Consider the following 21,710-nt stretch of genomic DNA (forward strand, 5'->3'; position numbering starts at 1 on the left):
CTTATCCACTCAACAATGACATCATATGGGGGAGATTCGAAGCGTTTTTGTTATACAGGACAGTCAGAGCTATGATTTTTTTAATTATGAGACCCATGTATGTAGCATCTAAGTTGTAATGATTTACAAGGTGCCGTCAGCAGCCACTGCACGAAACACCGGGGCAAACCCTTGTCTTCTCAATAGGCGCAGTTGGGTTTTTACGTGCAGTATACGGGACCAGCGGCTTTGCGTCCCATCCGAAGGACGCAGCAATAATGCCATCTTACATGTCTCCCCGGCCGTATCCACCTTATGTTACCGCTGCAGAAAACGACAGAGGTAAATGTGGTACCCAGACAACGTCACCAAATAATAATAATAACACAATAATATCGAAGTCTTATATAGCGGACGTATCTACCAAACAAGGTACTCAAGGCGCTGAGTATATACAATCTTTCAGAAAGATAGGTAATTGCAGTGATGAATTTTGAGACCCAATTATTTAGCACCTTTATAAGGGTTTACAAGGTGCTAAGGCGCATACAGCAGCCACAGCCAGGAACACCGGGGCGAACCCCTTCTCTTTTCGAAAAGTGCACTGGGTTCTTTTACATGCGTTACAAAAACACAAACCTTAATCTATAACGAGACCCAACAACTCATGGGGGATAAAGCAACCTGACACCATTTCCTCAAAGCTGCCTCTACAATTCCGCCCAAGGACTAAGGATGATGATGATCCATACGCTATTACTTTAAAATCTCATTGCTCTCGTATAATGCCGTATCATTTTCCGGGGGGGGGTGTAAATTTAATAAAAATGTTTGTACATAACATACAAAATCATACAAAAACATTTTCAAAAACTCAATTACTGTTGGTTGTTTAATTACACAATGACATACCTATCATGTTTGTTATGACAAACTACAGTCGTAACATTATGGAAACATGAAAACATATTCGTTGTTTCTCATCCACACAAAGTTAACCGCGCCTTAAAGGATTTGGGTACCTTTTCAAAATGTCCATAGATTTACATTAAACTTACAGGGTTTGAATATAATGATAGTGGAAAGCTTCCTTTCAAATATTACTTACCGAGGTGCTGTAGTTTTTGAGAAATGAGTAAGACAATGTCATTAAAATACATTTTTAAATGATTAAAATAATGTTTGTCTCATGAGACGAAAATTATTTTCATGACATTGTTTTACTCATTTCCCAAAAACTACAGCACCTCAGCACGTAATATTTTCAGGGAAGCTTTCTGCTATCATTATCTTCAAACTGTGTAAGTTTAGTGTAAATCTGTGGACATTGTGTTTTTTTGTCCTACAAAAGTTACATAGACCCTTTAACTGAAAATACAAATTTCATGTCGTCTGCAAAGCGTGTCTAATGGAAACTGATGGCGTTTGAATGACTTTTCCCTCCAATAAGTGAATGTGAACCATACCTGTAACCATGGATATATATATATCTGTTGAATAATGCAGCAAGTAAAAGCACCACTTTTGTGCTCTCTGAAATTCTGACACATCACTCAATTTTGATGTATTTTGCTATTTTTAAATACCACAACGCGTCGGCAGACACGCACTTCGTGTTTAACGTTGAAGGCTCGCAGTGGATACGTGTCGTTAATTTAGCATTCCGCATTTTACGGTTAAAGTACCAGTTGTTTGGTACCCTTTTCTGGGAGCGCATTTTGTGTCTTGTTTTTGTGTATGTTGCTTCAATGGCAGTAGAGACGATTCTTGGATTGGTGGCCCTCGTGGTCGGTAAGTTGACTTAAACCTTCCCTTTAAAGGCACTGGACACCTTTGGTAATTGTCACAGACCAGTATTCTCACTTGGTGTATCCCAAACATTATGCAAAAAATAACAAACATATTTTGACTTGGTCGGCTTCAGGCACGAAGTCTTTTGACATTTGAGTGAAAATTTACATATTTCTCAGCTCAAAAACAAAATTTCAGGAGGGAGCCGTTTCTAAAAAAAAATAAAAAATCAGCAGCTCTCCATTGCTCATTGCTAGCAATTATTTTGAGTAATTACAAATAGTGTCCAGTACCTTTTTTTTTATTATTAAGAGAAGACATCTCGATCATCTTGCATTTTGTACCAACCATGACAACTTGTTGAAATATTGCAGATAATGTATACTAATGTTTGGGTGGGGAAAAACAACTTACGCTTGTCTTTGGACGCTGGCTTCTCTGCAATGAATTGTTTTCGACTGGGTTAAATAAACCTTTCCGAGAATGCTATTGCTATTGCATTCTCTGAAAGGAATTGGAGAGTTTAAATGACTTAGTTTCAATGACTAGTTTGAATGACTGACTTATTCCATAAGATGAAAAATCAAAATTGTCACAAAATCATCGCATAATGCGTTTTGTTTTGCATACCGCATAATTTCCTTCACGAGTTGAATTATTACAAATCTAATCAATATATTGTTCGAAATTAGCAAGGCCCATATTAAGTTGAGTCTATACTCAGATTACACGTTACATAATTGTATACAAGGCTTAGATTGAATGTATATATACCTTTGGTAATCACTGTTAAAATTAATTGCAATTCATTTTGTTTTTAGAAACCACAGCAGCTTTCGATATAGTTTAAAGCGTTTAAACAAACACTTAATTTCGAATGGTCATGAAAAAAGATATTGAGTTTTTATTATGCCCAAACGTCTCAGATTGAGTGTGATTATTCTTCCTTCGTGGACATAATATAGGCCTATTATTAGCTCCGGTTTTTCGGCGATATTTTAAATTAAAAACAAGACCACCTTTCGAAAGGACATTTTCACATGTTAGTATTGTATACATTTACATGTATATAGGATTAATAAAAAAAAATTAAAAATGGTATACTTTGCCTATACAGTTAATCAATATTTGTAAACTATAACCAGGCCTGGGATTTCATCTTTGAGTGGGCAAAGGCCATTATCATTTTTCAAAGGGCACTTCCTTTTGAAAATCTTAAAGTATATGGGAACTTCTTGCCAAAGGGCAACAAAGGCCATAGCTTCCGTGGCCTTTGTGTAATTACAGGCCTGTATAACAGTTCAGTTCAGTCCAGTTCAGTACAACATTTATTTCCAATTCCTCAATCAATATAAATGCAATGTTTACAAAATGATACACACAAATGAAGGAAATTGGGGCAACAACCAAGTAAGCACAGCTTGTGTTAGGGAGTGCCCATATAAAGAAAAGATCCAATACATATACAATACAACAGAGCAGACAAGGCACAAAGCACAAGACTAACAAAGACCGGGACAACAAAGACACACAACATTCCATAGACAATAAGAGAGCATTCCTCGTTCGAATCACCGTTGGAAAAAAATAGGAAATTATTCTCTTTTCCTCTTTCTTGATCTCTTACGAAAGTTCCCCTGGTCTCGAGTGAGGTGTGTCACTACGGGAACGAACCTGACCCCAGCCACGGCAACAAACTCCGATGGGTGCTGCCGGTCCGCGACCCCTGCCGATGCACCGTCATCCGCCTCGGTGGAATGAACTCGATGACTCCGAAACGAGCGTTTCAACCAAAGTACGAGGATCAACCCTTCACCACCAAGGAGGTTACTGAAATACGCAAGAAGTTCAACTGTAGCGGTAAGTTACAAAGCGGGGGCGGTATTTGGGGAAGACTTTGAAAAATACGTAATATAACCAATGTATGACTCTTATCTTTACACCTAATTCATCATTTTTGTATTAAGTAATGTGTGTTTTAGAATTGTTTATGTTCTTTAAATTAATACATGCTTGTACAGCGCATTTGGGGTCTTGCCGTAGACGGAATGCGCTTGTGTTGGAAGCCGGTTCTTTACAGGAATGATTTTTTAAAGTATTATTTACACAACAAAAGCAAAAGTAAACCGAAGTTTCAGAATTCAAATTTGTTTAAATTTGACAAATTAACTTGTGATTTGGCTCTTTGAAACAAAAGCTAAATTGCATTTTAAAAATCGTTTCTTGTTAAAAGGATGTCTTCCGGTATTACCACCCCTTAAACTAATGACAACAACAACATAAGTACAGTAGCTTTCGATGGTATACACCATTTTGAGAAACTTTTTTTTTTCGAAGTATCATGGATTATTTTTTTTTTTTTTAATTGAATTTGAGAATGTGTAAGATGTTGTGAAACGATTCCCATGAATGTGCTTTTTTCATACAGAGTTACTGGACACTATTGGTAATAATCTAAACAATTGTTAGCATAAAATCTTACTTGGTAACGAGCAATGGCGAGCTGTTGATAGTATAAAACATTGTGAGCAACAGCTCCCTCTGAAGCAAAATAGTTTTTGAGAAAGAAGTGATTTCTCACTAAAATATTTGAATTTGATTTCGAGACCTCCGAATTTTATTTTGAGGTCTTTCCATTATTCTCTCCCAACTTCGACGACCATTTGAGCTCAAATTTTCACAGGTTTGTTACTTTGTGTGTTGAATGAGATACACCAAGTGAGAAGACTGGTCTTTGAAAATTACCAATAGTGTTCAGTGTCTTTAAGAGAATGAGGGATTTCAAAACATTTCAATCTGAGAAATTTTCTGCATTTAACATTTCTTAGATTGTGTATTCCAATTACGAATTATTACTCCTGCGTTGACTAAACCACTCCGGATTTTCGGCAATATCTTAAAAACGCTACCTTTTGAAATGAAGTTGTCTCCTCAGGATAGTGTTGTATAAGTTTACATTTAGGATTAAAACAATCGAATGGTTGCAAAAACCAGTGTACGTTCCCTTAAAATCGATATAAATAGTAAGATATTTTAAGGTTAGCATAATGACTCAATCTGGACTCTGATGCTGCATACTGCTTAAAGAGGGGCTACAGGACGCTCTGAAATATATAGTTATTACATTTTTCTTTTAGATGGAGTCCATAGGAAAAAAATATATACCTAACGAGTCTCTTACCTCACGTTAAAACATGGTAAAAATGTTTTTTCTAAACTCTCGCAGCCAAAATTCTGAAAAACGCGAGGTCAAACAAACCCGCGCGACAAAGGACTCGTGACGGTATACGATGTCTATTTGTCAAAAAAAAAAAGATATAGTTAAAATATTGAGATTTTCCTGTAGCCCCTGCTTAAATACTGATGATGCGGCTTAGCTTGGTGACGAAGGTGGGAACTGGAGCTCGGTGATGCATGGATGGGAGAACTGGAACCTACCAAGATATACTTTGGCATTTAAAGGGGGGAAAAGAATCGCCCCTGTTTGCCTGTTTTGGTTTGTTTCTCCATGCAGATATTTTCGAAAAAACGACTCATAAAATTGGAGCACATCACCAATGTGTTTTGTTGATAACAAAGGCATTACTTACAACAACTCATAATTTTTTCTTTTCACTGACTTCCATGGCAGACGTTACACAACCGACCAACCCCGCTGATTGTCAGGCCATAAAGGAGAGTGGTCAAGACATGAGTGGCATGTACACCATCTATCCAAGCCAGTATCCAAATGGTATCGATGTTTATTGTGATATGACAACCGACAACGGAGGATGGATTGTAAGTTGATGGCTGTTTTCGGACACTACAGGGTGTTTCAAAAAAAAAGTATACATTTTGAAAAATCCAATTGGGATGCACTTTTCTAAATGTATACTTTTTTTTTAAACACCCTGTATTGGTAATTACTCAAAATATTGATTATCATAAAAACTTACTTGGTAACGAGCAATGGACAGTATAAAACACTGTGAGAAACAGCTCCATCTGAACTTTTCGAGAATTAATTTTCCACTAATTTGATTTCGAGACCTCAGAATTAGATTTTGAAGTTTCGAAATCAAGCATCTGAATGATAGCAATCAACTTCGTGTGTCGAGGCTGTTTTTTTTTTCCTTTCATTATTATCTCGCAACCTCGACGACCAATTATGCTAAAATTTTCACAGGTTTGTTATTTTGTGCATGTTTGTACACTAGTGAGAAGACTTGTCTTTGACAATTATCAATAGTGTCCAGTGTCTTTAAACATAAATATTGCAAAACAAAGGGACATTATCGTCATGATCTAAGAAGGCCCATAGAGCAGGCCTTTTAGACTTGTTTCAAGTCCCATTCCCGTGAAAGTCCTTTTATTTTCAGTCCCATAACCTAACCCGTGTTACAGTTGGTGTGGTTGTCAAGTTGGGACGGAACGAGTGTTTGGACACGATAAGAACGTTCGACGTGATTGAACGCACAACTCGTCTAGGTTTTAATACAAACAAATCATCTGAAACATGGTTTTAACCCTCATTTTCCTTTAAACAGGTTTTCCAGAGACGCGTGAACGACACGGTGAGTTTCATCCGCAGCTGGGCCGAGTATAGGGATGGTTTCGGTGACAAGGAAGAGTCGTTCTGGCTGGGGAACGAGGTCCTCCGTCGTCTCACTGAACCCGTAGCTGGGGAGAAGGGATGGCAGATGGAGGTGAGGCTAACAATCAATGATGGAAGCCAACAGTATGGGGTGTATAATGATTTTCGTGTCGATGGAGAGAACTACATTCTTCATGTTGGTGAATTTCAAGCTGATCCCGATAACCCTTTGGGTAAGTGTGGTGTCAGAAAAGCAACACCCAAAAGGAACACGTTGCCCTTCATCGGTCGAGATGGTCTTTGAAAAGCGTTTGAAACCGTTTCTAACGAAATGCAAATGGTTAGATAGATGATTTAAAAGTATAATATAATGATCCACACAAACATGCCTCGAAATTGCTCGTTTTTTCTGTTACGTCGCGAAGAAACACGGTCGGCCATTTTGTGTAGTCAAAATTTTGACTCCATAAAATGGCCGACCGTTTAGTTCGCGACGTAGAAGGAAAACCGTGCAATTTCGAGTGATACTTGTGTGGATCATTATTTTTTCTACTATAAAAACATCTTTCTAACCATATGCATTTCATAACAAACGGTTTCAAACGGTTTTCAAAGACCAGCTCGTCCGATCCAAGGCAACGTGCCTATTAAAGACACTGCGGCTATGGGCGACAAAAGAGAACTACAGAGAATCAACAGCACATACTGCAACAAAGGGGCCTACAGGTAAATAAATGTTTCATTATATCTGCCACCAGGTGACTGTCTGTCCCTTACCGGCGACGAACCACCATCCAACGGACAGCCCTTCACGACGCACGATCAGGACAACGATGCCGAACCCACCATGAACTGCGCCGATGAGTTGAAGGGAGGTTGGTGGTTCAATCGATGCACAGAGACAGGCTGGGGTGTCGGGCCGCACAGTAACCTGAACGGCGAGTATTCTCAGGAACCCCTAGACGATCAGTACGGCCGCGGCATCGTGTGGAGCCTCACCTACCCGCAAATAACGCGCACTGAAATGAAAATGCGTCGTCGTGGAGGTTGAAAGGAAACAAATTTTTGGAATATTACCCAGATTTAAAAATCAAGTTATATTTTAATCTATTAAATCAAAGACATCTAATAAAAAAAAAACGTTTCTGGACTCGTCTTAAAATCTCATTATATCATCCTCACTCATCAAAAGAAAAACAAGATACGACTCAGAAAATAAAAGAATAAAAATCGATATTGGACTTGTTAACTAAAATTATACTTAAAGTCACCTGGAAGTGGTATTTTTTTTAAATAAAGCTTTTGTCACTAAAATATGTGTTTTTATGAGAGGAATGTGAATAAAAAGTTAACTAAGGTTTAAAAATCTTAGTTTTGATTGTATTTACAAATTTACGAGTAGGCCCCGACCCGAGAGGGCGCTGTTCGTGACGTATTTCAAGGCGCGATATTTGGAGAGAAAATTTGTAGTCGGGCCCCCGTACATTACGTCTGGGAACATGGCATATCAAAACAAATTTAGACACGATTTTACACACATACGTACATTGAAACTTGAACATGTTGAACGCCTAGTGGTTTTTACAAAAGCTATTGCTGCTATTTTTATTTAACTATGCGACTTTTTAGTGACCAAATGGGTTGTAAGATGTGGGTCTACGTATTATTATAGAAATACGGCCACGGAGCAGACTGCACGCACGCACTATGGCTGCTGTATAATGGGCGGACGGTCACATATGACCTGCACGCACGGTGAATCGCATGCGGTACCAACAAAAAATCGTGTCACTTGGCAAAAGCTAAAAACATACCCTCAAAGTTCAAACTTACCCGAATTTTTTCATCGTTAGCAAATGCTCCTCTGAGTTCGTCACGTCTTTCAGATACCTTCTTCGACTTCCCACTAGCTAGAAAAATTGTTGGGACGGCGTCGTGTTTAAGAATGGCTCTTCTCGTCATGTCAAATGAGTTGTGTATCCCGGATTCGAAGCACGACGGCTCTAAGTGTTCGCTGCAGCGCTGAAAAAGACGTCGGACCGGACCACTTTGCTCTAGTTAATCTGACTTTCGCAGCCCACAACCACCTATACTTGGGATCTGCAGGAAACAGATGAAGACTGACCCCATCTTTAGTTGTTTTGCTGCATCCAGCAGCAATACACCTGGTCGGAATTGCCGGAAAAATGCCAGAAAAAAAACCTTTTTCGCAGCGTACAAACTCACGGCTTAGAATTACATGTACTTTTGGACGTGTGTTTATCTACGCATCGAGGGGGGTCTATGTTTGATCGAGGCAAATTCTTCCTTTTCCTACGTCACAAAAGGGGTAGGCGGAGTCAACCCCCCAAGCACTTAATTATTTTTTTTAACATATAAATCGTGACAGACAATTACTCAAAAAATTGTTTTATTGTTAATAAACATATACTATTATGTTTAAAAGAAAAAAAATCCTATAAATCCTTTAAATTTATAATTTACAATGAATCTTTATAAGAGTAGGTTTCTGGACTCCAGATTGCGCCGTCTTGAAATTTCATTATCTCATTCTCACCCAGCAGAAGAAAAAAAACAGGATACAATATTGGAAATAAATCGAATATAGTTATTTTAATCAAATATTGGACTCTAGTTATCTTCCCAGCCGAAGATTAGCCTTGCTCAAGGCAGTCGCATTATTCGCTCCGAAAAGACGCAGCTGTAAACCCACCCGCCGTATACCCTGTGCATGGTGTGTGCGATCACACCGAATGACCCACCCGTATACACACTGTCACATCGCACGAATACTGTTCACACAAGTCATCGCACTCGTACACCACTAACCGCATGCGGAGGCCGTCAGGCCGACAGCCTTGTCGGGTCTGTATCTTCCCGTTTTAATGTGTTGTATTGAAAAAATTCCAATAGTGGACGAAATTGGGGGGGCTCTAGGATATGCTAGTATGCAGCTCATGAATATGTATATCGTTCGTCAGACCTATCAGACAACACAGGATGTGAGGAAAATGAATTATTCATTTTGACGTCCAATCACGCACTTCCCTTATCACGACCTTTGGACCCTATCATGCGTCCGTGGTGGTGGTGTGTGAGGTAAACATGTCTCGTCTTTCGCGGGCATTATGGTAATGAGCTGACCGTGGGAACTCTTCGCTTATTATAGTAATGAGGTCAGTGGCTTCAACACAGATCCTACAAGGCTGTCGGCCTGACGGTCTCCGCATGCGGATAGTGTACGGGGGCATCGTGTCGTGCGATGTTACGCACAGTGAATACGGGTGGGTTTTACGCACAGTGAATACGGGTGGGTTTTTATACAGCGGCGGTCTTTTTTCGGAGTGAATAATTCGACTGCCTTGAGCAAGGCTAGCCGAAGATGAGTACGGCCGCGGCATCGTGTGGAGCCTCATCTACCAGCAAATAACGCGCACTGAAATGAAAATGCGACGTAACAAAGTATTTATCGTTTAAAGGCACTGGACACGTTTGGTAATTGTCAAAGACCAGTATTCTCACTTTTTGTATCCCAACATATACATCAAATAACAAACCTATGAAAGTTTGGGCTCAATTGGTTATCGAATTTGCAAGAGAATAATGAAAGAAAAAAACACCCTTGTTGCGTTGTACTTTAGTGTGCTTTCAGATGCATAATAAAAGGCTTCACATTAATCTTTTATTATTTGGGCGAGAAATTACATCTTTCTCAAAAACTATACATTACTTCAAAGGGAGCCAGTAAGACGGCATGCGTCAAAATTACAATATATGTACATGTATTCTGACGTCATGTGTGGGATGCATGCTTAGCTAAATGCCTCCGTGCTAAATTAAAGCTCCGCTCCCTGTGACGTAACTTGAGTGGTAAAGTAACAGGGAATCAATATTATAGAGCTGCTAAAGCACAAAATCTCACTCAAGCAAAAAAAAAAAAAAAAAAAAAGCCTAGTAAAATCAGATTACCGACCAAGACTCCACACTCTACGTTCTAAGTAAACAGCAGCTGAATACCAGTCACAAACAATGTATATACGCATGGAATTTCGGCTGGTAACATTGTGTAAAATAAACAAACTATTTTCATGCTTAAGCACATTTTGTGCTTGAGCAGCTCTAGAAATTGGCCCTGGGGCTTTATACGCGAATCTCTCTTAAAAGCACATGAAAAGGGTATTCATAGTGATTTGTGTTCTTTGCACAACCAGATCAATTTATTTAATCTCAATCCATCTCCAATGTGAAATCAGTTTCCTTACTGATTAAAAACATTTAAAATGACTTTCAGCAAAGATCACAAGTTGACGTTTTCGTTCAAGTGGGGTTTTAACGGCACTCTAGACACCTTGGCACTCTTGGCAGTTATCAGAGATCGGTTTTCTCTCTTAGTACTCGTCCCAACATTGGCATAAAAACATTTGGACTCGATTGGTTTTTCACGTTTGTTGCACAATTTTTCCCCTTTTTTTGTTTAAAGGCAGTGGACACTATTGGTAATTGTCAAAGACTAGCCTTCACAGTTTGTGTATCTCAACATATGCATAAAGTAACTAACCTGTGAAAATTTGAGCTCAATCGGTCATCGAAGTTGCGAGATAATAATGAAAGAAAAAAACACCCTTGTCACACAAAGTTGTGTGCGGTTGATTTCGAGACCTTAAGTTCTAAATCTGAGGTCTCGAAATCAAATTCGTGGAAAATTACTTCTTTCTCGAAAACTATGGCACTTCAGAGGGAGCCGTTTCTCACAATGTTTTATACCATCAACCTCTCCCCATTACTCGTCACCAAGAAAGGTTTTATGCTAATAATTATTTTGAGTAATTACCAATAGTGTCCACTGCCTTTAAAATCATATTCCTTATATCCCTTATACTGTTGTATGCAATTTTCACATTAACCCACCCCAACAAAAGAGACCCAACAACAACAGAAACAGCAACCGAGCAGCGGCAACAAAAACAACATTTTTATGTTGATTCTATTGCCTTAATGGTTTTGAATAATATAGTAGTTTAAAACCCATTAAATTTACTTCCGCACTCATATTTGTCTTAATTGCTAGTGTATTTTTAGACAATCTTTTTTTAAAATCATGAGTGGAGCATTGAAGAGCATGTTGTTATAGCAAAAAAAAAACCTCTGTAATGTTCCTTTGAATATCGTAGTTTAAAACCCATTAGTTTTACTTGCGCACTCATACTTGTCTTACTCATTGTTGTCAAGGACAATTTGCTCATGTAATTTTTAACTATACTTTTTTTTATAACAACCCTAAGTGGAGCAGGATAGAGTGGAACTTACTAGTAGCTCATAAAAGCTCATTACTGTATAACTATACTGTATGTCATTACTCACCGCCAGGGTCCCTAAGTGTAGCTGCTTAAACAATATAATTTTACTTTACAACTTTTGCTTAGCAATGCTTAGCTTATACCGTCAAAAGTTATACATATTTTCACTTTGACTACACATTTAAATTTTTTAAATTTTAATGGCGTTTTTTGTTTCAATGTTATAAATGCGCTGAGACACTATTTAAAGCCATTATACCCTTGCGGTACAGGAAAAAAAAAGTTCACAGATTTACAAATAATTTACAGGGTTTACAGAAGGTAATGGTGAAAGACTTCTCTTGAAATATTGTTCCATGAAATGCTTTACTTTTTGAGAAACGGCGAAACGTGCGGAAACAAGAGTGGGTTTTCCCGTTATTTTCTCCCCACTCCGATGACCGATTGAACCTAAATTCTCACAGGTTTGTTATTTTATATATTAGTTGTGATACACGAAGTGTGGGACTTGGACAATACTGTTTACCGAAAGTGTATAATGGCTTTAAAACTATTTGTCGCTATTATAGTCAACGATTGCAACAATGTAGGCCTATTATCATTATTTGAAGTGGTCTTATTGCTATCTTTGCTATTGCAAACCGCTTATTAATGTACGAAGCAATATTTTAAATCATGTACTTTTATCTGCAAGTTGTTGTTAATTTTAGTCTTAAAGGCACATGCGTACACCTATCCTCACTTGGTGTACCCGTACATTATATTATGTAGGTTTAATTGGTAATCGAAGTCTCACGAAAAATAATGCAAGAAAAAACCTTGTTGCATAGAGTAGAGATGTGTGTTTTTAGACACCTGAGAAATCCTTCGTGCCTGAAGCTCAGTCCCATATTAAAATATTTGGGTGAACAAAATAACCTCTTTCTCAAAAATTACATTTAAGTTTCCTAACAATGTTTCACAATATCAACAGCTCACTTGTGATCTTTACCAAGTACGTTTTCTTGTCATTAAAGGAACACGTTGCCTTGGATCGGTCGAGTTGGTCAATAAAAAGCGTTTGTAACCATTTGTTATGTAATGCATAATATGGTTAGAAAGATGTTTTAAAGCCAGTGGACACTATTGGTAATTGTCAAAGACCATGCTTCTCACTTGCTGTATCTCAACATATGCATAAAATAAGAAACCTGTGAAAATTTGAGCTTGATTGGTCGTCGGAGTTGCGAGATAACTATGAAAGAACAAAACACCCTTGTCACACGAAGTTGTGTGCTTTCAGATGCTTGATTTCGGGACCTCAAATTCTAAATCTGAGGTCTCGAAATCAAATTCGTGAAAAATTACTTCTTTCTCGAAAACTACTCCACTTCAGAGGGAGCCGTTTCTCACAACGTTTTATACTACCAACCTCTCCCCATTACTCGTTACCAAGTAAGGTTTAATGCTAATAATTATTTTGACTAATTACCAATAGTGTCCACTGCCTTTAAAAGTAGAATACAATGATCCACACAAATTTGCCTCGAAATTGCACGGTTTCCTTTTACTTTGCGAACTAACACGGTCGGCCTTCAATGGAAATGGCCGACCGTGTTTGTCGACGAGTTATAAGGAAAACCGTGCAATTTCGAGGCATGTTTGTGTGGATATTATACTTTTACAACATCTTTCTACCAATATGCTTTTTAAAGACAAACTCGACCTATCCAAGGCAACCAAAACGCCAAAACAATTATTGACGTAAATTATTATAAGAAATTATTATACAAAATGAGAGGTGATCGAGAACGAAATGGCGAAAAAATGTGGAGGAACGTGTTGCCTAAAGCTGTTCTTATCGCGTGCACCCCCCCCCCCGTAATTTACAAGATGTTTTCTTTTATTAGAACGACTCTTGATATAGGTTCGAAACGCAGGCAATTCACTTTTTCGGCACGATACTTGGTGTATCCCAACATATTTACAAAAATAACCAGCCTTTGGAAAAATTGGGCTAAATTGGTGGTCATCAAATTTTGCAAAATAATAATGAGAGAAAAAAACACCTTAGTTGCACATCTTTGTTAAGCTTTCAGATGCAAAATACAAGGCTTACTATTTGAGTGAGAAATTACCTCTACTTCAGAGACAGCCGTTTCTCACAATATTTTATACCATCAACACCTCTCCATTGCTCTTTACCAAGTAAGTTTTTGTGGTACCGTTAATTTGAGTAAATACCAAGAGTGTCCACTGCATTTAATCAAAGGTAATTTGGGTTGGTAAAGCGTCAGTGTGCATTGAGTAGAAAATAGTTTATAATATCCAATTTCAATTTTTAACTGGGTACCCGCTACCGGTACAGCGCTCCCCTTTGTATAAAATTCATACTTGCTGAATAAAAATTTCATCTGATAAACTAATTGATCAAAGACTTAATTGAGTTTGTTTTCTACCCCCAGCAAAGAGTTTCACAAAAATGTATTGGTTGCCATTGTTATAAAGAATGACTAATTGCTGCGTATGCATGAACGGATGTAGGGCAGGTTTACAACAAGGTCACTTTGTGTTTTTTGTGATCGGCTCAGATGACCAGGGGCGCTTATGCCAGTGTACTTTTTTAGAGTCAATACAACATGGTATTAATTATAAACTGCTTGTAGATATACGGAAGTCCATTAGTGCCACGTTGTGCTTCTGTTTCTCTTGGAAGTTTTCCCTTGTTTTCACGTGGAATGATTTCTCTTTTTTTAAGTGGTGCTTCTCATTCACCGTGCTTATAGTAGTGTTTCTCTTTCATCGTTTTTTTTTAAGGCAGTGGACACTATTGGTAATTGCTCAAAATAATTGTTAGCATAAAACCCTGGTAATGAGTAATTGGGAGAGGTTGATAGTATAAACATTGTGAGAAACGGCTCCCTCTGAAATAACGTAGTTTTTTAGAAAGAAGTAATTTCTCACTCAATACCTCAGCTGAGGTTTGTTAGTTATGCGTCTGAAAGCACACAACACCTCAATTCGGCTCGGCCATTATAACTGTTTGTATAAATTAAATATCTATCTAGTATGCGGAAACTTTTTTTTCAGTGGTGGGGGTGCTTTTCGGTGTGAAAGCCCTAAAACACATGGTCTGAATTGACCCGGTTCCGGGCCCGACCTGACTCACTTCTGAACTTCTGGGTCAACGTGTTCCGGATTCTGTAAAAGATTAACTAGAAACGAGTCAAAAATTCAGACCTTGTGCTTTTATGAGTGTGTACCTCCCGCCCATCCACCCAAACCGGCCCCGGTGTTATAAACATGAAACAGCCACACAGTTTAAGATTGGGACTTTTAACATTGTTTTATGCTTATAGCTTATATGAAGGCTAGTCTTGTAATACTGTTACAATTCATAAATATTTTCACTTTGACTTCACGTTTAAATTTTTGAATTTTAATGGCAGTTTTTTGGAATGTTTTAAATGCACGGACACACTATTCAAAACTATAATTGTCATTAGTCAATGAATCAAAACAATGTATATAGTTATTTGAAGTGGTCTTATTGCTTTCTTTGCTATTGGAAACCGCTTACTAAAAATTAAAGGTACAAAGCATTATTTTAAATCATGTAATTTTATCTGCAAGTTGTTGTTGTTGTTATTAGTCTTAATGGCATGCGTATACCTATCCTCACTTGGTGTACCCAATATTATATTATAATATGCAAAAAATAATAATAAGCCTGTGAACATTTGGGCTCAAATAGTATTCGAAGTTTCACGAAATATAATGAAAGAAAACACATTTTTGCATAGAGATGTTGGTTTTTAGACGCCTAAGAAATGCTTTATGCCTGAAGCCTTTCTCATATGCAATTGGGTGACTAAAATAATTTATTTCTCTAAAGTTACATGACTTTAAAGGTTCCAAACAATGTTTTATAGTATCAACAGCTCTCTTGTGCTCTTTACGAAGGATGTTTTATGGTCATTCATTTGTTAAATAATAAAGATCAATTGATGCAAAAAGTCACATTCAACACATTCAACCCACCCAACGCAATGCCACATTTTTTTTTTTTTTAACATCAAAATATTGCGAAATTTATTATACAAAATGAAAAGTGATCGGAAACGAAATGGCGGGAAAATGTGGAGAAACTTGTTGCTAAAAGCTGTGTTTATCGAGTGCAACCCCTCTAATTTACTTGATGTTTTTTATAGAAATACTCTGGATGTATAGGTTCGAAACGCAGGCAATTAACTTTTTCGGCACTTAAAGGTAATTGTCAAAATTTCCACTTGGTGTATCCCAACATATTCACACAAATAACAAACCTGTTAAAATTTGGGCTCAATTAGGCATTGAAGTTGCAAGAGAATAATGAAAGAAAAACACAGTTGTTGCAGAACTTTGTGTGCTTTCAGATGCATATAATAAAAGGCTTCAACTGAAGTGTTGTATTATTTGAGTTAGAAATTACCCTTGTCTCAAAAACTACGTTACTTCAGAGAGAGAGAGCCGTTTATCAACAGCTCTCCATTGCTCGATACCAATTAAGATTTTATGCTGACAATTATTTTGAGTTATATTACCAATAGTGTCCACTGCCTTTAATCAAAGGTAATTTTGGTTGGTAAAGCGTTAGTGTGCATTGAGTAGAGTTATTTCCAAATTAAGTTGTTAAACCTGGGTCCCTGCTACCGGTACAGCATTCCCCTTTGTCTTAAATTCATGCTTGCTCGAATAAAATTTCATCTGATAAATTAATTGATCAAAGACTTAATTGAGTTTGTTTTCTACCCCCAGAAAAGAGTTTTACAAGATTGGCTGCCATTGTTATAAAGAATGACTAATTGCTGGGTATATGAACGAATGTAGGTCAGGTTTGCAGGGTCACTTTTTTTTTTTTCTTGGTGATCGGCTCAGCAGGGCGACTATGTCATTGTACTTTTATTTTTTTATTTTTTATTTATTTTTTAGAGTCAATACAATCAACATTATCTTAATTATAAACTGCTTGTAGATATACGGAAGCCCATTAGTGCCACGTTGCGCTTCTGTTTCACATGGAAGTTTTTCTTTTTCACTTGTAATTGTCTCTCTTTTACGTGGTGCTTCTCATTCACCGTGTATGGTAGTGTTTCTCTTTGATCTTTTTTTAAACAGAAAAATGCCTATCCTTGTTAAGCCTGTGTGGTATGAGGTTTAAAAAACTTATTCGACTGTAGTTGACCCCACTACGAATACTTAACCCCCCCCCCCCCCCCGCTGAAAAGCTAATCTGCACCCGTTAAATACTCTCATCTTTTGATCTTGTTTAGTTTTGCATCCAGCAGTTCAATTAGCTTTGATAACAGAATAAAAAGGAAGTAATATGAAGAACAATTTGTTTGAAGAGAAACCAACCCTGTTGGGGAAAACCCAGGCAATCGAGTATTAGGAACTAAAAATCAAATCCACGTGCAAGGCTTCGGTCTGAGGTGGGATTCGAACCGGGGTCCAGGGGTGAAAAGTGGAGGAAGAGATCCACTGAGCCAACTGGATTTCCAAATAGGCCTCATTAACGAAAGAAAAGCCCTATCAATTCCATCTCAATATAAAACACAAACAACATGATGAAGATACTTTACACCCTAACACAGTATGGATGGGCAAACCATGGAGGAATTGTCTTCCTCCATGGGCAGACTATACAGGTTTTTGTATGGGGGGGGGGGTTAGGAGGAGGGGGTAACATTGACGTAAAGATGAACATGGTATAATTAACACTCTCGTAAACCCGTGTATAAAACCGATGGTGAGAAGCGGAATTTTAAATGTAATCAGCACTTAGTATCTTTTGAATATTTAATCAGCGTTGATCCTAAAAGCTCTTACCGATGCAAGCGGTAGAGCGGACATTAAAGGAGGGTACGCCATCGGCGAATGCAAGATTTCAAATTTACCACATAAACAAAATTTAATTTTTTGGCCTACTGGTTCCAAAATACCATCTCTTCAATGTAAGATGTGATGCTAAAGGAAAATAAAAATAGGCCTACATCATTGGATTTTGTTCATTTCGAACCCATTCTCTATACCCATGGAGGCTATACCTAAATAAAAAATGTTTTTAGTGAAAACAACGGATATAACGGTGCTGGTTTTATCAGGGTGCACGTTTATGTTCAGAAACCGTGTACAGTTCAGTTATGACAGTGGAAATACGCAATGGCGATTTCATCAGAATCGGTGTTCACTTATTATTGAAAACATGATGGCATGTCGTGGCCGAGGGGTTAAGATCAGCGGGCTTAGGCTCTGGTGTTTTTGATCAGCAGAGGGTGGGCTTGAGATTCGTGTATAAACCACTGAGTTCCCTTAGACCCACGGGGGTCGGAACGAAACTCATTTTCCAAGCATCATTTATTACACTGTATGGCCTAATTGTAACAGAACAAAGTCATACGGTAAACGCTTTCTCCCATTTTCAGGTTGGGCCAATTTATCAGTTTGTTAATTGAATTGTATAGAAGATCGCTGTGTAACGTCCGTTTGAAAGCTACAGAGGACTGGAACACATGCTGCTTTAACACCCACACGCACACACGAAGAGAGGAAGTAACAACTAAAAGTTGCATGGCACATGAATAAATTAGGTTTCCATTATCGGAAGTGTTCGCCAATTAGATGCATTGTTTAAAGCATTAAAGGGATTGTTAATGTTTGGTAATTGGACCCGCTGTTTGTTTCAAAACCTATAGTTGTATAGATAAATACTATAAAACTATAACCTGTTAAAATTTCATTTAAAGGGAAGTTACACGTTTGGTAATTACTCAAAAGAAATATTAACTTAAAAACTGACTTGGTAACTAGCATTGGAGAGCTGTTGATAGTATAAACATTGTGAGAAACGGCTCCCTCTGAAGTGGCATAGATTTTGAAATAGAGGTAATTTCTCACTAAAATAATAAAAGACTTCTATAGCTAGAAGTATTCTATTCCTATCTGAAAGCACACAAATTCGTCCAACAAGGGTGTTCTTTTCTTTCATCATTTTCTCCCAACTCCGACGACCAATTAAGCTCAAATTTTCACAGGTTTGTTATTTTATGCATATGTTGAGATACACCAAGTGAGAGGGCTGGTCTTTGACAATTACCAAAAGTGTACCTTCCTTTTAAAAAGGAGGTAGCGTTGTTGAGATATAGCCGAAAATCTTTAGCGGTTATGGCCACGCAGGAAGAATAATCTATGGACCTTTATCATGCTGCCTCCATCATCTTGGTCATGTTCCTCGTATCGAATAACAATAATGAATGCTATAGAATCATTTGAAAATTGGAACCAGACTATTTCGTTCTCCCAGCCTCGGTTTGGTAACATTGTTACCAACGGGAGAAAGTCAAGATGGCTGCACCATGATAACGGTCTTGAGAAACGTAACCGCTTCTCAGATTCAAATTTTTAGGGGATAAAAGAAAATATATATTTTTTCATAACCGCAGTACTTCGAAGAGAAAGTTTTCTCAAAATGCTATCGAAAACTACTGTAGGCTTCTAAACAAAAGATTATAATATTGCCATTAATTGCAAGAGTGTTTACCTAACGCTTAAATTCCCTTTTAAAGGCAGTGGACCACTATTGGTAATTAACTCAAAATATTTATTAGCATAAAACTTTTCTTGGTGACAAGTAATGGGGAGTGGTTGATGGTATAAAGCATTGTGAGAAACGGCTCCCTCTGAAGTGCCATGAGTTTTTGAGAAAGAAGTAATTTTCCACGAATTTGATTTCGAGACCTCAGATTTAGAACTTGAGGTCTCGAAATCAACCATCTAAACGCACACAACTTCGTGTGACAAGGGTGTTTTTGTCTTTCATTATTATCTCGCAAGTTCGATGGCCGATTGAGCTCAAATTTTCAAAGGTTTGTTATTTTATGCATATGTTGAGATACATCAACTGTGAAGGCTAGTCTTTGACAATTACCAATAGTGTCCACTGCCTTTAATTGCAAGAGTGCTTACCTAACGCTTATATTCCCTTTTAATGACATTAATAGCGAGTGCTGGTAAAACACAAGGCCGTGACATGTTGCCGTTTGCACTGTGACGTTATTGAACAAGGCACTTACCCATAATTGCTGCTTTACTAATCGAGACATTGTTGTGCTGGATTAAGTTGGATTAATTTGGATTAAGTTGGATTAAGCCAGCGCCAAATGAAGCGGCCTTGGATTGTACTCACAAGTACCGCGTTCACACTTGATCCTGCTATAGGAGGATCAAAGGAGGATCTGATCTCGAAAGGGCGATCAAAGGGAGATCACCGGCTAGTGTGAACGCGATCAGGATCAGGATCAGATCCTACTTTTTGACCCCCCCCCCCCCTTTATTGCGAGATCAAAGGGAGATCAAATCCCGCAAAGGCGATCAAAAAACAAGTGTGAATCAGATCGAGATCAGATCCTGCAATTTAAGCTTCTCAAACAAGCTCAAACGGTGAATTTATTTAAGACAAAGTTGAAAACACATTTATTTTTGCAATAGCCTTCAGTACTTCTTTCTGTATAAGCTAAATTTTGCTTTTGTAATTACTTCGCATCTCTATTAACTTTTCTCTTTTGTTTTCATCTCAAAGCGCACAGAGACTTCTCTGTGATTGTGATATGCACTATATACGAACATGATTAATTATCATAAACAAAAACCCCGCGAACAAGAAGATGTAAACAATGCTTTTCCTATACCTGTCATCGTCCGTGGCCGGCCACATTCAATGACGTTTGCCGTCAGCGGCGAGATCGATGGGAGATCACACTCAAGTGTGAACGCGGCACAAAAATGCTTGATCTCGCTTTCGGGAGAGTTGAGAAAGTTTAAGGAATGGTCTAAGTGCTTTCAGATGCATAATTGAGTAATTTTCAGTTCCTTTAACATTTAGGCCTAAGTAAAAAAAATTACATCTTTCTCAAAACTACGTCACTTATATAGAGGGAGCCGTTTCTCACAATGTTTTATACCATCAACAGCTCGCCATTGCTCGATGATCGTTACCATGTAGTTTTGTATTCTAACACATGTTTTGAGTAATTGTCAATTGCTTTCAGTGCCTTTAACATTTTAAGTGAGAAATTATTTGTTTTTCTCAAAAACTACGTTACTTATAGAGGAGCCGTTTCACACAATGTTTTACACCATCAACAGCTCTCTGTTGCTCGTTACCAAGAACGTTTGTATGCTAAAAATTTATTTTGGGTAATTACCAATAGTGTCCAGAGCCTTTAAGAACCCAGTATTGTTAGTCTATTATGTAATGATCCTTCGATATATTTTCATTGACTTTTTGAAAATCTTCCATGGCAAGTGTGCAATTTTTCAAAAAGGAATTCTTAAAATAAGAAATAAATATATTTTTAGGGAGTAACACAATAATTTATTTCTTAGAATTCGTGCTGAAATAAATATTTCTATTCATTTAAGAACATCATTTTAAGCAGTGTGGACTGTCCCTCTCAATACAAAATAAAATTCCAGGCCCAACAGTGTCAGAGTTTGTCCTAACCACAAAATATATGAAACTCGTGTTTTTGGAATTACATGGAAGCCATGTTGCCATGTGCCCAATTTCATAAAGCCTGTAAGCATAGACAAACTTGCTAAGCATAGACAAATCTTGCCCAACAGAAACTGGTTAACCAGCCAAAATTACATCGATCTGACTAGTGCCCCACTACTTTCTTTTCTTAACAGCTTATGAGATTGGGCCCAGGTATTGGCAATGGTCCCCCTGAAGAGTTTAACACATAAACTTTCACACATAGACTGTTTAGATTTTCCAATTGAAGTGCCCTTAGAAACGACCTAACCCTCTCAAAGCTGAAATTCCAGGCCTGGCAAGCTGTTTTCATTAAAATAAAAGGGATAAAATTGAGAATTAACCAGGGCTTGAAAACTGCACTGGGCCATTGACCAGAGTCTAGTAGGCTAGTATATAGAAATGTTGGGCCAGTGGCCGTTTTTTTCCCCGCCAATACCTTAGAAATAGTTGAAAAAACCAGCTGAAGCATTAAAGTTGTTTTATAACAATTTCTTTTAATTTGCCTTGCAAA

The 21,710-nt window shown here is 37.8% G+C and overlaps 1 protein-coding gene across 1 annotated transcript; it reads left to right on the forward strand.

The window, feature by feature from the left end:
* Window positions 1-1,631: 1,631 nt before the first annotated feature.
* LOC139939007 (techylectin-5A-like) lies at window positions 1,632-7,488 on the forward strand. Its single transcript, XM_071934713.1, has 5 exons — window positions 1,632-1,770; window positions 3,403-3,630; window positions 5,402-5,550; window positions 6,300-6,579; window positions 7,105-7,488. The coding sequence occupies exons 1-5, from the start codon at window positions 1,728-1,730 to the stop codon at window positions 7,395-7,397; spliced, it is 993 nt and encodes a 330-aa protein (XP_071790814.1). The 5' UTR covers window positions 1,632-1,727; the 3' UTR covers window positions 7,398-7,488.
* The last annotated feature ends 14,222 nt before the right edge of the window (window positions 7,489-21,710 follow it).

This window comes from Asterias amurensis, chromosome 6 (genome assembly GCF_032118995.1).
Source record: "Asterias amurensis chromosome 6, ASM3211899v1".
NCBI classification, from domain to species: Eukaryota; Metazoa; Echinodermata; class Asteroidea; order Forcipulatida; family Asteriidae; genus Asterias; species Asterias amurensis.